Raw genomic sequence first — 16,446 nt, 5'->3', positions numbered from 1 at the left:
GGATTTATTTTGTATATAGTCTGCATTTGCTTGTTGATCTATATTGTTGTGCCTCCTTCTCCTATAGAAATGTCAGTTTCTTGAGAGCAAGGACTATTTGGGTTTTGTTTCCTATGCCTATGGCCAAGCAAAGTGCCCAGAACATTAAAAAAGATCTCCAATCCATACTTGCTGAACTGAATTGATCAAGAATTACTGACATTTTCACATCTTTCTAAAATTCTTATGAGAATGATTTACATGAGAATTGAGGATTTTCTTGATGAAAATAGAATGAAACAGGCAGACTTTCTAAAACAAATTTCTATCACAAGCATGTATTTACTGTTAGTTATACAATTAACTGTATATATGTGTGTGTGTGTGTGTGTGTGTGTGTGTATGTATGTATGTATATATATTTAGGTTTTTGCAAGGCAAATGGGGTTAAGTGGCTTGCCCAAGGCCACACGATTAGGTAATTATTAAGTGTCTGAGGCCTGATTTGAACTCAGGTACTCCTGGCTCCAGGGCCAGTGCTTTATCCACTGTACCACCTAGCCACCCCTGAAAAATATAAATTACAAGGGTATGTTTATTATTTGTTTGTTACAAAAAACAAGCAAATAATGCATTTTACTTAGTGGGGAAAAGTGAAATCTTAAAAGGTTTTCCTCTAACATGGACTATCTTATGAATATTATAAGGTTTTTTGATAAATGAAACCACAGAGACATAACTTTGTACAACCATCTTCTAATTATTAACATAAATTGGGGGGTAAAACTGGGAGATATCACTACAGTTATGGGGAATGTCTTGAACACAATCCAAATCTAGAAGAGATCGTCTATAGATGGTGAAGTCCCCTTTTTGCTTTTTTTGTGTGAAAAATATTGGACTTATTGAATCAAATATTATGAAGCTTCTCAATGAAATTTCTGATTTTTTGAACTAGATAGTGAGTTAATCAACTATGATGAATACAGCTCCTCTCCATAGTTCAGAGATCTAAAACAACCCTGGGAGACCTGTTACAGACAATACCATCCACATGCACAGAAATTAAAAAAAAACTCACAAAATCTGAATGAATATTATGTTCACTTTTTAAAAACTTCTATGTTTTTCCTTCCTTTCTCATGGTTTTGTTCCTTTTCCCTTAATCCTAATTTCTTTCACACAAAATGACTAATATGTATATATATATATATATATGTTAAAGATGGCTTTAAACATGCACAATTTTTCCTAGATTATTCATCACCAAGGGGAGGTGGGAGGGAAGGGAGGGTGGTTGAAAAATATATAATTTATAAATTTGCAAATGGATGAATGTTGAAAAACTACATAGCATGTAATTGGAAAAATAAAATAAAATCTCAATTAGATAGATAAAAAAGAAACAGATTGACAAAACATCACCTGATATACATCGTCCCTTTTTTGAAAACTTATGAAAGGGCATGAACAAAAATCACATAGAATGAGAAACCTTGGATGGTTTATAATCTTCATTGATGTGGGGGATTATCCATACTGATAAAATAACAGATTCAACAAATTAATTGATGAATTTATCCTGTATATCTCTTTTTTGTACATTGTTTACATGTTTTATCCCTCAGCTCCTTGAAGGAAAAAAAAAGAAAAAAGAAAAATGAAGCCAAACAGTAGGATAGCTCCACTTTTATGGTTTGGGGTGAGTACAAAACCAAGAACAGGACTTTGTAGGTGGGAACAAGTCATGATTAGTTACAGGGTTGGCAGAATCATGATTGAGGGAACAAGATGATTGGTTGAAAGCTCGGTGTATGGGACTAGCATAAATTCTTCCTTTCCTCTTGTGCCTAAGTTTATTGTTTCAGTCCACTTGCAAGACTAGAGGTAGTGGACCAGACTTCTTTGGATAGCAAACCAACATCTATAAAGGATAGCTTGATAATATAAAGATACAGATTCCCTGGTGCCTACCCATATCCCCCAAGGACAAAATATTTCCTTTCTATAATACTAGAATAGTGATGAACAGGAGAATTAGATTTCTAAATTTAACTCACTACTGGTCAGCTGAATTTTGGAACTAAATTCAGAGACAAAGACAATTACAGGGTAAAATTAATTAACTTTAAATAGGATCAATAAAAATGATACAAAATCAATTTAATCTTGTCAATATTTGGTTGGATATCCAGTCTACTGAATGAGATTGTGTGTGTGTGTGTGTGTGTGTGTGTGTGTGTGTGTGTGTGTGTGTGTGTGTGTGTGCGTTTAATACAAGAAATCACTACAGGTGGACAATGAGTTAAGCCCCAAACTGAATAAGAGCAAGAGAAAGACTGGATTACATTTGGGAAATTATGCAAAACTTAATTTTTTTTAACACAAATATCTTCCAAGGAATAAATTTTAAGACGCACAATCCCTGAGAAATTAAAAGTTGCAAGTGACCAAAGGGGAAATGGAAAACTGTAAAGGGGTGTAAGCTTCTCCATAGTTCCAATTGTGCATGATGTTCAAAAAGTGACTTAACAGTGTTCACTGAAAAATGCATAAATGGAAAAGGAGATAGGCCAATTATGTGTTATTAATGAGGGATAAGAAAAGAGAGTCCATACATTCTCTTGGTACTGTCAAAAGATTTTAAAATCTTGAGGAAACCAGGTTATTGGGTATAGATTCTCTAGAGTATCTATAAAATAAAATGGACAAGAATTGCACAGGAAAGTATGGATGGGTTATAATCTGAGTGAATATCCATCTGATAAGGTCACAGGTCCACTGTAGAGACTTGAAATAATGAAGAGTCAGGTCAAATCAATAAGCATTTATTTAAGAATTGATGTTCAAAAAAAACCCAAAAACAATTCCTATTTTCAAGGAGTTGAGGGATAAAACATGTAAATAATCTACAAAAAAGATACATACAGCATAAATTCATTAATTATTTTGTTGAATCTGTTATTTTATCAGTATGGATACTCCCCACATCAGTGAAGATTATAAACCATCCAAGGTTTCTCATGCTGTGAGATTTTTGTTCATGCTCTTTCATAAGTTTTCCATCAAAGGAACGATGCATATCAGGTAATCTGTCAGCAACCTTAATAAGAGCAAAAGCATCTCATTTCAAACCATCTTTTAAGTATAAGATAAAAACAGGGAGAGCCAGATCCTCTGGGTTGGTATTTGTTATAGACTGACAAATATATGTATTACAGAGATATATCTGTTGGAAGTAAAAAAAAAAGTCAAAGAATCTGTTAAGATCTGTTCATGGCAAAGCTCTGACAGTCCAATGTCACCAACTGATTTTTTGCTATCTGTATTCATATTCAGGGAGACTGTCTTAGTCCCTCAGAAAGTCCTGAGTATACCCATGGGTCAGGAAAGATTACTCTGCATCACAAGATCACTTAGAAATGCATCCTAAAAAAAAACACCGTGGAGTCTTTTCTTCTTCTAGGTATACCTTTATGAGAGGACATGAGACCATGAAAAAGGTCAAGTTCTTGGTATACATAATTCTGGGTGTGATTTTCAAAGAGAAAAATCTTTGAAAGAACAAATCAGTAATGAAGAAGTGATTAAAAGTGAAACTAAAATGTAGAAAAAGAAAGGAGGAAAAACAAACCAGGAGAGATGTTAATGTGAAAGCTCAAACGGACCAAAGCGGAAAGAGTCTAAATGAAGATGACAGATTATAGGTACTTTCCTGGGAACGTTCCATAAGGAACTGAACTTTGGAAGGAATATTTTTAAAATTTTATTTATTTAAGGCATTGTGGTTAAGTGACTTGCCCAAGGTCACACAGCTAGGCAATTATTAAGTGTCTGAGGCTGCATTTGAACTGATTCAAGGGCCAGTGCTAGAATATTTTTCAATAATGAGAGGACTATTTTACTTTTAGCTTCAATGGATATTGTATTTGAGGTTGTCAATAATTGAGATATGTTTAGAATATTCACCATAAGTCCTTGGCCTTTTACGCTCATAGAATCCCAGCATTCTTCTTTTAAAATCTTCCATAAATACATCTTAGCTAGATTTTCCATTTCTGTTTCCTTTCTTAACTGAGGAAAAAAAGAAAATTGTAATTGCTTTAAAAAAGTCACATATATAGAACTTAGTAATATCAGTAATTACTATGGGAATACATCTATATATTATATATAATATAATTTTATATTATTATCTTATACTTGTGGTCTCCTTGGAGGATCTATGTAAAAATATGAACAAGAATAGTACAGAATGAGAAGAGCATGGATGGGCTATGATCTGCACCAATAGAGTAACTAGTCCTCATGAGGAAACAGGTTCACTGCAGGGACAGGATGAACCAGAAGAGGCCTAATTAAATTAGCATTTACCTAGTGTTTTATAAATTTAATCAAACCTTTTCAAACTGAAAAGGATGGGGTAAGGAAATTTCATAGAGCTAAAAATATAATGTAGAAAGAATAGCTGTTGAGCTCCAGGAAGATCACTGGAGTCAATATCTAAGCAAAGAGTCAGGGGGTAAAACCCATGACTGTAAATATCTATATACAAATGCCTGAATGTAAGGAAATATGCAAGACTAACTAGAGGTCCTAATAGGCATGGAGGCAAATTTGACCTCAGAAATATCAATAAACCTTGGTAGGAAGAAATTCAAAACTGTTGTATGGGTCTGGATGGGTATATTGTTTTCAAATATTATAGGGAAAAAGGGAGGGGAAAATGGATAGCACTATATATCAAAAGGGTATCCTTATGTGAAGTAGTATAGGAATCAAAGTGAGAAAGCATAGTTAAGAGCATTTGGGTAAAGGGCATTTGAAAGACAAAGAAAATTTTCTCTTCAGGTAATAGATCATAAGCCTGACAAGAGGTATGATATAATAATGATGAGGGACTTCAGTTCTTGTAATATCATCTTGATGCACAGAATTATGGATATAGGAGATGTGATTAGAAACAAACTTTGTGGAAGGAAAAACACTGTCTTTGCCTATCTGAGGAATTCTGTATTTCAAAGAGATTCCAATGTTAAAATAAGAATTCATACAGATGGGAGTGGTCTTGGATTGTTCACCTTCTTCCAGTTTCCAGTTTCCAGCTATTTGACCTTGGCCACTGATGGGTCAAGTTTGCACTGACATGACAGGAAAGGACATGTTGGACTTAGAGGCAGGAAGGACCACTATGTAGCTTGCCAATTGGAGAATACCTAGGCCAGGAGCTAGAACTCCCCAAGCGGCCATCACTGTCCAACCTATTACAAATAAGAGTTGGGGTCCAAAAAAAATTCATCGACACATGGGATGAATCTAATAAAATGTCATTTAATTGTATCTGACTCTCCTTGGACTTTATCCATAAAGTCTTCTTAGCAAAGATATTGGAGTGGTTTGTCATTTCCTTCTCCAATTTTACTGACTGTGAACTGAGTCAAATAGGGATTAAGTGATTTACCCAGCTATTAAATGTCTAAGGTTGAATTTTAACTCAGTTCTTCCTGATTCCAGGCCTGTTTTTCTAACCATTTTACCTCCTACCTGCTCCAAAATGAAATGTAATGGATTAACAATATGAGTTATAAACACAAGATGGAGGAAGCATATCTGGTGTTTTAAGTGAACTGATAACTCAATATAATTCAACAATGTGATATGGATGGCAACCATAGAAGCTAAATCAATTTTGGACTGCATTGAGAGGCATAGCTTCCAAAAGCAAATGATGATGGGTTTTCTATACTCTTTATGGTCAGAGCACACCTGGAAGTATCATGTTCTCTTCTGGACACCATGGCTTAGAAATGACATGGATATAGAGGAAAACATTCAAAGAAAGGTAAAATAGATGGGGAAAGATTTGAGTTATTGCCACATGACAGACTGAAAGAATTGAAGGTGATTCACTAACAGAAGAGATTATTCAAAGGGCACATTACCACTGCCTACCAAGTCCTTGAAAGGCTAACATGTGAAAGAGAGGTTAGCCTTGTTCTGTTTAGCTTATTTACAACATAATCTCTACCTACTGCTTGTGGATTTGCCTTATGAGACAGTGGTCTAATCCTTTTTTTCCCCAACACAGAAAAAAAAAAAGCAAGAGAGAAAAAGGACCTTTCTGGTTTCCTCATCAGCCTCAGATCACTCACAATTTAAGATCTTCTGATACTTTTCTTGTTATATGGTGCTTGGTACATGTTTGTATCAATATTCTGTTGCTCATCTTCATTATGCACTTAAATTCTAAGTCAGATGGGCCTTTCTATGTATATTCACATAGATATTTTTGGACAATTATAGCTTTTCTTCCTCATTGGAATTATTTCCTTTTGTTATTTCAGAATTTCATTCTTAAAACTTTTCCATCCCTGACAGGTTGATTTTTTATAGACTATGGAATTCTATCTAACTTTTCTCTGAACACTTTGAAATCTGCCCTCAAAAAATCTACATACATTTCAGACTTTTCCCTGCTTCCTTCTCCTTCTCAATCACATATTCTAAGATGGAATGGTCCCTTCTCTCCCCAAGGTTTCCATCCTTTCCATGTCAGAAAGTAGTTTTTCTCTGTTAGTGAGAATCATAGCCAGAATGGGATTTTTGAAGGATGCAATTATCATTAAGGCCTCACCTGTCTCATTACAACCCAGGACCAAGTGCTGATACTTTCCAAAAGACAACATATTTTATTCTTATTCATAACTCCCTTTTTACTTTGCCCCTAGTGGGTTCTTGGTAAATATTTGTTGAATGAATGAAGAAATTAAATACTACTATTAAGTATCAACTATTGTACTATGCTGTGGGGATACAGGGAAAAAAGTAATGATAGTCACTATTGTCAAGGAGTTTACAAGATATCTGGATGGTGGCCAGAGAAAAATATTGTAGTTTGGAAAGTTACAGTCAGGCAGTTAGTTGGTCAACAAGGATTTGTTAAGTCCTTACAGGGATGATGAGTAGAACCACTAGGGAGTAAATGAACATATCCTTTCCCAGTAGCACTGACAGTACTGAATTAATTACAATTCATGAACCAAAAAGGGACAGAATTCATGTGGCAAGGCAGCTATCAAGAAGATGGTTGGGTAGTAGAATAAAACTGCTGCTATCTTTAGATCCTTTTCCCCCTGATTAATATATAAGAAAACTTATCTTGTTCCTTCTTCATTTCTTGTTTAAGTCTATAATTATAAAATAATGATTTTTCAAGTAAATTCTCCTTTACCTTTATTACTTCTTTTTCATTATCATTATGAAGTCTTTTCATTTCTTCAACGTCCAGAGTAAATTCTTGTAGTTCGAGTTGTGCAGTCTCAGATGCCAAATCATTTTCCTCAATCATTTTCTCAATCTGAATTAAATCACAGAAAATTTTGATGACAAGTAAACAATTTCAGTTTTAGAGTTCTTTCCTTAAGTCATACACTTAGTACTGCTATTCACCAAGATCTTAGGGTTTTAATGGGCTGAGTCACTAGTTCCTTGAGGCTATTCCCTCATTTCAAAGCACATTTCATTAGTATCTGTTCTATAAAGAATTTAGGCTGCCTCAGAAACATTGAAGAAGGCCCAAAAATTAACATTTACTTTACAAAATTAACAAAGACAACCAATTTTCATTGTCCCACAAATTATACTCTGTCCTTTCTTTATCATTGCCATTTACTATTAAGTATATCAGTTTTAGAACTGAGCCTATACAATCACTAACTTAATTAGAACACAGTAGAAAAGTGAGCTTGCAGGCAGAGTAGGAAGAGAATCATGAACTCTCTAAGCCTGACACATCATGCCTATGTAAAATTCACTGGCATAGGTCATGTGAGATTTACAGGCACAAGAACTGGAATAGGTGTAAGACTTACAGTTTTAGCCAGTGCTTTGATTCCTTCTTTTAACTCTTTCTTTTTCTCACTAAATTCCTCAACTTCTTTTCTATTAGCCTGAAATGTAACAAATACAATACTTAAAAAAGCAAGAATGGCCCTCAAAATGAATAATACAAAAATTTTTAAAAGCACAACTCTAACGATATGAGCACACAAAAATGAATGAGATTATAGACCAAAGGGGAAAAGGATCCATCACAACAATTTATCTCTCTCTCTCTCTCTCTCTCTAGTCTGCTCTTCAAGTAGAGATGAAAGAAAGTAAAAACATAGCTTTGACACTGGTACATGTCCAAGTGATTGTACAGAGGAAAATTTAAAAGTTGGGAAACTGTAAGTCAGTGTTCCTGTGGAAAGAACCCTGCACATTCATATCTGTGTGATTTTGGTTTCATCAACTTAACCTCTCTCAGCCTCATCCTAAGAAAATTAATGTGTGAAACCTCAGATGATCTCTGGTTCTAAATCTATGATCCTATAATGTCTAATTAAATTAAAATGAGTAGATAAGCAGGGAAATTATTTTGGCTAGAAGATTTTCTTTTTAGATAGAAAATGACTGAAGTTAATTGAGCAGATAAATGATATGGTCAGATCTGTGCTTTAGGAACATCACTTTTGCAGTTATGTGGAAGATAGATCAAAGAGAGAGGATAACTTACAAAACCATGCCATAATTCCTTATTTTTAAGGAAGATTACATCCACATTGCATTTCACCATTGCCCTCTAAATTCTTCAGAGAAGATGTTCTATTTTATACTGTCATATAAAAAAGCTGGTAGAATACTGATCTTAATGATTTTTCAAAGATAGGTCCTCATTTCAGGAAGAAGTTTTAGGTTAGTTTATATATTTTTAAATTTCCCAGTGACAAATCAGCCTGGTCCCTTTCTTTTTAATCCTAAATCTAATTCATTCATTATTTGCTAGGTCCATAGACAAGCTCTATAAGTTATTTTGCTAACCATATTATAGTGTGGTCAACAAGAATTCTTCATTCACTTCTGTGTGATCAACTAGGCTCAAATTGTAAAAGTGGTTGGAACTTTTCTGGGAGTCACTACTATGTTCCAGGTACTAAAGCAATGAGTACATTAATAAGCAAACAGCTTCTGGAAGACAAAATTGCTCCTTAACTTGAACTTTGTGGGGGGGGGGCAGAGCCAAGATGGCAAACAGGAGAGGACCTTCTCTTAGTTGCTCTGGAGCAAAACTTATAAGCTAAGGCCTCTAACTACATTTTCGAGAGACAGAACCCACAGAGGGATCCAGTGAGGCAATTCTCCAACCCAGGGTAACCTGGAAAAGAGTGGAAAGGCTCAGCTCTGCGGGTCAGAGGGGTGGCCCACCAGAGGGGTGGCCCACCAGAGCGAAGAAACTCAAACCAACCAGAAGCAGCCCCAGGGTGCTGGGAGCCAAGGCTTGCAGCAGGGGGGGGGCAGTTTCCTGATTTACATCCTGGGGAGCATCAGGCACAACTTAGGGGAACAGTGGGGGGACCTCTGCCAGAGCGAGCATGTGAAGCCTAGCCCTCAGGGCACACAGCAAGTAGGGTGTCCAGGGCAGCCCAGATCCAGGAACCAGAAGCAGGCAGAGCCCATAAGCAGGAGCCCCCAGGGCATGTGCGAGCTGAGCTATGGAGGGGAGTGAAGAGAGACTGCTGAGCTCTGTCCTCTGTCCCTGGAGCAGGACTCTGGGGCTCTCACCACATTTAGATCCTGATCTCAGTCTAGGTCCCCCACAGAACAGCAGCTCCCCCCCACCTCAGCCCCATGGCAGAGGGGTGTGCTTGTGGTCATTTACAGACCAGGAGGGAAGACAGAGCCTCACATACAGAGATACTTGTGGGGGTATCCCACTAATACTCAGAAGCTCAGGAATCACCCCCAAACCAGGAACAGGCTGGGGAAATGAGTAAGCAGAGAAAAAAGAGGAACACCATTGAGAAATACTTTGCCTGTGATCTCAAGAAGGATCAAAGCACTCAATCTGAAAATGAGGAAGTACAAGCTCCTGCATCTAAAGACTCTAAGGAAAACAGAAATTGGGCTCAGGCCATGACAGAGCTCAAAAAAGACTTTGAAAATCAAGTGAGGAAGATAGAAGAAAAATTGGGAAAAGAAATGAGAGAGATGCAGGAAAAACATGAAAATGATATCAGCAGCTTATTCAAGGAGATCCAAAAAAAATGCTGAAGAAAATAGCATGCTAAAACCCAGCTTAGGTCAAATGGATAAAACAGTTCAAAAAGTTATTGAGGAGAAGAATGCTTTAAAAAGAAAAATTGGCCAGATGGAAAAAGAGATAAGAAAAGTCTCTGAGGAAAACAAATCCTTCAGACAAAGAATAGAACTCAGGGAGATTGCTGATTTTACAAGAAATCAGGACTCAATACTTCAAAACCAAAAAAATGAAAAATTAGAAGAAAATGTGAAACATCTCATTGAAAAAACAACAGATATGGAAAACAGATTTACGAAAGATAATTTAAAAATTATTGGAATACCTCAAAGTCATGACCAGGAAAAGAATTTTGACATCATTTTCAAAGAATTATTGCAGGAAAATTGCCCTGATATCCTGGAAGCAGAGGGCAAAATAGAAATGGAGAGAATCCACCAATCTCCCCGAGAAAGAGATCCAAAAAAATACAACCCCCAGGAATATTATAGCCAAGTTCCAGAACTCCTAAGTCAAAGAGAAAATATTACAAGCGGCCAGAAGGACACAATTCAAATATCATGGAGCTGCAATCAGGATCACACAGGACTTAGCAGCAACTACATTAAAAACTTGTAGGGCTTGGAATATAATATACCGGAAGGCAAAAAGAGCTTAGAATGCAAACGAGAATCAATTACCCAGAAATACTAAACATCCTCTTCCAGGGAAAAAGATGGACTTTCAATGAACCAGGGGAATTTCAAATGTTCCTGTTGGAATGGCCAGACCTGAACAAAAGGTTTGATCTTCAAATACAGGACTCAGGTGAAGTATAGAGAGTGGAGGAGAAGGGGAAAATATGAAATACTTAATTATGATGAACTACATGTATTCCTGTATAGAAGAATGATACTGATAGTAGTCATATGAACCTTCTCATTTAATAGAGCAGGTAGAACAAGCTTTTATAGATGAAGCACAGGAGAAAACTGAATTTGAAGATATATTGTGGTGTAAAAATGGAGTCAATAGATAAAAGGGAAATGTAATGGGAGAAAGAAAAAGGAGAGGAGGAATAGGCTAAGATATTTCATATGATAAGATTTTTCTTTATTACTATGAGCCATTGCAATGATATGGAAGGGGTGAAAGGCAAGGGGCAATGAGGGAATCTTTGCTCTCATCAAAGATTGCTAAGAGAGGAAACAGCATATATACTCAATGGGGTATAGACTTCTAGAGTAAAAAGGAGAGAAAGGGGACAGGGGAAGGGGGGGGGAATGTGAGTGATGGAGGAGAGGATGGACCATGGGGAGAAAGTGGTCAGATATAACACATTTTCTTTTTTACTTCTTGCAAGGGGCTGAGATTGGATGGTCTGTTCAGGACCATAGGGCTGGGTGGATGCTGGGTAAGGGGTAGTATGTGGGCTCGGGGCCTCTTGGCTCCAGGGCCGGGGATATGTCTGCTGTGCCGCTCAACTACCCTACAGCAGAGACAGAGTGAAAGGAGAGAGAAAATATAGTTCATGGTAGTAGAGAAGTATGAATGGAGGAAGTTGCTATCAGCAATGGCAGCGGTGGAAAAATATGGAAGTAACTTTTGTGATGGACTTATAAAGAATGTTGTCCACCCATGACAGAGCTGGAGGTGTTGGAACACATACTGAAGCACGTTTTTAATTATTATTATTTTCTGGGATATGTTTCAGGGCAAATGGGACTAGGTGGCCTGCCTGGGGCTGCACAGCTGGATGATTGTTGGGTGTCTGAGGCCAGATTTGGACCTGGGTGCTCCTGGCTCAAGGGCCAGTGATCTGTCTGCCACCCAGCCACCCCTACTATTATTATTACTATTTTATTTTATTTTGGGTCTTATTTTTTTTGGTTTTTTAGGGCAATGGGGTTGGGGTGGCTTGCATGGGGTCACACAGCTGGGTGATTGTTGGGTGTCTGGGGCTGTATTTGGGCTCGGGTGCTCCTGACTCCAGGGCTGGTGCTTCATCCACTATGCCACCTGGCCATACCTGCTACTACTACTACTACTACTACTACTACTACTACTACTACTACTATTGTTATTATTGTTATTATATTTATTTTTTAAATTTAAATTTTAATTTTTTCTCCCCCCTTTATCGCTTATGCGGGTCTGTATTTTCTTGGGGGGGTATTATGTTTACTCTTAAACAAGAATACTTTAGTAATGTATAAAAACATTATTTGTACAAAATAAGAATAAATAAATAAACTACAAAAAATAACTTGAACTTTGCTCTATAAATAATGATGAATTTCTTTGGCAAGTGTGTAATCTCATATTTTTTTGCTTCCATGATATTACTAGTATCTGGATTATCAAATAAGATTATTTGTTGTTATATCTTAGTAAGAAACCTTGTATACATGAAAATTGAGGACTGGTGGGATAGGAATAATGATAAGGCAAGGTAGTAAGGTATTTAAGAGTATAAAAGAGTGTACTAAAGTGACAAGATTATGAAGAGAGAAAAGTGAGGTGATGGTTTAGGAGGGATGGAGGAACTAGAGGTCATAGTAAGGTGCAGCATAGAGTTAGGAGGTATAAACGAAAAGAGAGAGATAGAAAACCAGGTACCAAATATTAGAGAGGTAGTTTCCAGAATTGGAGATAATAGCAATAACAGAGTTAGGGGTGATGGTAAAATTTGAGGTCAGATCTCACTGTGAGTGACTGTGGTAGGCCCAGGAGAGATGAAAAGATTGATGACCTGGAGCATATGGGTAAGTATGAAAAAGCTACTAGTGAACAGTAATTGATAGTAATTATGCTTTATAGTAAGACACACAAAGACATACACATTGCTTACTCTGTCTCTGACATCAATTATAAAATATAACTATAAAATGATTATATTTATATAAATTTATATGGTGCCTACTATGTGCCAGACACTGTATTACGTGCCTAACAAATATTATTGAATTTGGTTCTCACAACTCTAGGAAGAAAGTGCTATTACTATTTCCATTTTAAAGAATAACTTTTTTATTTAAGGAAACTGAAGCAAATAGAGGTTAAATGACTTGCCCAAAGTCACTTAATTTATAAGTGTCTGAGAACTCATTTGAACTCAGGTTCAAGAACTAAACTCCAGACCAGGAACTCTGCAGCCTAGCTACCTCTTTATATACATGAAAACACACATCTATGTGTAAATATTTACACATATACATACCTCATGATTTTTCTTTTCTAGCCAGGAAGTTTCTTGTTTAAAGGCTCCATCTCTAACCCCTGAATAATCTTCTGAAAATGAGTCCACAGTTGATTTTGATTTGTAAAATGCCTCAGGAAAAAAAATAGACATTTATATTAAATTGAACCTCTAATCCATCAAGTTGTCCCTCTACCATCATTCAGGAAAAATCTAAAAACCGCATATCACAAAACTTTCATAATAATTTTGAAGATGGGAAGTGATGACTTTTTCACATTCAGTTCACATGAATCCTTTTTTTCAATAAGCATTTCACTTTCTACCTGAACTGATTCTTATTCTAGTAATAATGTACCCTATTGCTGATTAACAAATTTCCCAACTAATACTACCTACTCCCTTATAATCTATACTTTAATCTGATCTCTTCGGTTTCTCATTCCTGATTCAACTCTCTCTTTTACTTTATATCCTTTGGAACTCTTACTCTTTAATTACAAACTTACAGAAATTTTAGATTTTTTTTTCATCTTTTGCTCCTAGCATTTTCTGAAACTCATTGAAATTTGATTCCCCTATGTGACACTGAATCTGAGATGATCTTTTCCAGTACTATTTATACTTTGATCTCCTCAATTTATGAGTTCTGGTGGGGAAATCAATGTTCCTTGCTTCTAGTTACCAGTTTCAGATTTTTGTTCTGCTACCATCATCCAGAAAACGCTTCTCTGAAGTTCATTCTATTGAAGTTCTTAGTCTGTTCTGAAAGCTCTGATTCTCCCTTCATTCTAATGCCTTCACACTGATTTATCTCCAATTTATCTTGTATATATCTTGTTTGTGCATAATTTTTTGCATGCTGAGTCTTCCATTCAATCTTTAGCTCCCTGAGAAGCAGGAAACATCTTTGGCCATTTTTTGTGTCTTTGGTATTTAGCACAGCACCTGCACAAAGTACATTCTTCCTAAATATTTAATGATTCTTAGTTTCTCTTTTCATATCCATTCCTATTCTCTTGTTGGGAAACTTTGATATTCATCCTTTCAAGTTTCTCATACTACTCACTTCCCATGATGTCTCACAATTATGTCTCAGCTACATATAGGAATGGTTAACTTACTAGCACCCACACATGTTCCACTTTCCTGCTCACGAACTCCAAAATTCCTTTCATAATCTTTTGTCATTACATTATTCCCTACCTCTGTTTTCACTGTGACTTCTCTCCCTCAGCATCAGGCAGTTCCCTCTCAACTCCTTAATGAACCAATTCAATTCTATACCACACCCTACTCTTAAAGACTTTGCTCCTTTATCCTATCACAGATCACACCTTTTGAAATCCCAGTGATGCATTTACTCTTATCATCTGCTACCTGGAACTGAAGAGTAATAAAACCATGCTCCCTGGATTCACTGTGAATGTGTTTATTTAATCTTAATCAATTGTCACTACTGCAAGGCAAACCTTCTAGTTGATTTTCTATCTCATTAACTATAGTTGATATCTTAAACCTTTCCCTCTTTCCTCAAACCTTCCAAGGCATACCTACCATCTCAACTAATGACCTCAATCTTCACTGAAAAAAAGTAAAGCCTTTTGCTTTAGATCTTTCATTTTCTCTTTTCTTCATATCTCATTTCTGTTGACATCATGACACATTCTCTCCTCTCTCATTCTAGTCTCTTGAAGAAGTTGCTTTTTTTTGCTAAGGCTAATCCTTTTCCATATTCTGGAACCCATCCCCCCCTGCCTTCCCAAAGAGAAGTATTCCAGTTTTCAGTATCTGTTCCCAGTATCATCTTCTCTTCCTGATAATCTTCAATCACTATCTAATGGTTCCTTTTCTGTTGCATACAAGCATGCTGAAGTTTGCCCCATCTTTAAAAAAAACCACACACACAAACCAAACTCATTAATCTCTTCTAGTTAACCTGTTAAGATAAACTTTTTGGAAAAAAATATCTAGAGTCACTATGTTTAAACTTTCCATAATCTGAATTCTGAACTCATTGCTTAACTGAAACTGCTCTTTCTAGTTACCAATGATTCCTTAATAGCTAAATAAGGTGTTTTTTAAATCCTTATTCTTGACCTCTCTCACCATTTGACACTATTTTTTTTGTTTTTGCAAGGCAATGGGGTTAAGTGACACAGCTAGGTCATCATTAAATGTATGAGGATGAATTTGAACTCAGATCCTCCTGATTCCAGGGCTGGTGCTCTATCTACTGTGCTATCTAGCTGCCCCAGCATTTGACATTATTGACCATCTATTGTGTACTCTCTCCTCTCTGGGTTTTTCTGTCTTTGGTCTCTTTTGATTCTCCTCATTTCTTCTCAATCTTCTTTTCTGATTTCTATCCATTAACTGAGAATATTTCTTCAAGGATCTATCCTGGAAACTTTCTTTCTAAATACTCTAATTATAATTTTTGTACAGATAACTCCTTGATTTAAGATCTAGCCCATTTTCTCTTCTGATTTCCATATCACCAACTACATGTTGGCCTTTTATTTTTACCATTTTGAATTAAATGTCTCATGGATATCTAAACGTGGGCAAAGCAGAACTCATTATTTTCATTGAAACCCACCTCTCTTCTGAACTTTTATTAATGTTGAAAGCACCAACATTTTCCCTCATCTCTTAAGATTCCCAACCTCCTTATCATACTTTACTCCTCACTTTCAGTCACCACATCCAATCAGTTGCCAATTTGTTTCTACCTTCACAATATCCCTAATTTACCTTTCCTATTTTCTATTCACACAACTATCCTTCTGGTTCAGATTTCATCACCTTTCACTTAAGACTACAGTAACAGCCTCCTGATTGGTCTCTTTTTTCCTTCCCTTTCTAATCAGTTCTCCATATAGTTGCCAATATACCTTAGCAATAAGTCTAATCATGTCACTTTCCTAATCCCTCTAGAATTAAATTGAATCTACTCAGTTGGCTTCATAACTGAGCACCATCTATTCTTTTAAAACATTATTCTTTATCCAAGCACAGGTTAGCCATCAGTGACTTCTGCATTGATTGATGATGGTCTGTTAAGAAGATCATAGATGTATTTAGCCTAACTTCATGATCATATCCCTATTACTAATCACTGTAGCTCTATCAGCACTGAAGAGTTGAGATGCATAAGGTCTGGCTACAATAGTCCACTTACTGTTCCTTACACATAATGTTCCATCTC

General features: G+C 36.3%; 1 protein-coding gene across 6 annotated transcripts in view; it reads right to left on the bottom strand.

Annotated features, from left to right (window-relative positions):
- The window catches only part of LOC141521312 (cilia- and flagella-associated protein 43-like), a 234,056-nt gene that overhangs the window by 75,902 nt on the left and 141,708 nt on the right, over positions 1-16,446 (bottom strand). For 5 of the 6 annotated variants that reach the window (XM_074233758.1, XM_074233761.1, XM_074233760.1 and 2 more), the window contains 4 exons: positions 13,257-13,367; positions 7,851-7,928; positions 7,211-7,336; positions 3,949-4,053 (listed from right to left, as the gene is read on the bottom strand). In XM_074233758.1, the coding sequence (XP_074089859.1) occupies positions 3,949-4,053; positions 7,211-7,336; positions 7,851-7,928; positions 13,257-13,367 (420 nt within the window). The remainder of the gene's footprint in view (positions 1-3,948; positions 4,054-7,210; positions 7,337-7,850; positions 7,929-13,256; positions 13,368-16,446) is intronic. The other variant, XM_074233759.1, reaches the window with a different exon arrangement.

Source organism: Macrotis lagotis, chromosome 4 (genome assembly GCF_037893015.1).
Source record: "Macrotis lagotis isolate mMagLag1 chromosome 4, bilby.v1.9.chrom.fasta, whole genome shotgun sequence".
NCBI classification, from domain to species: Eukaryota; Metazoa; Chordata; class Mammalia; order Peramelemorphia; family Peramelidae; genus Macrotis; species Macrotis lagotis.
The sequence above is the reverse complement of the archived record's forward strand: the minus strand, read 5'-3'. Positions and strand labels throughout refer to the sequence as shown.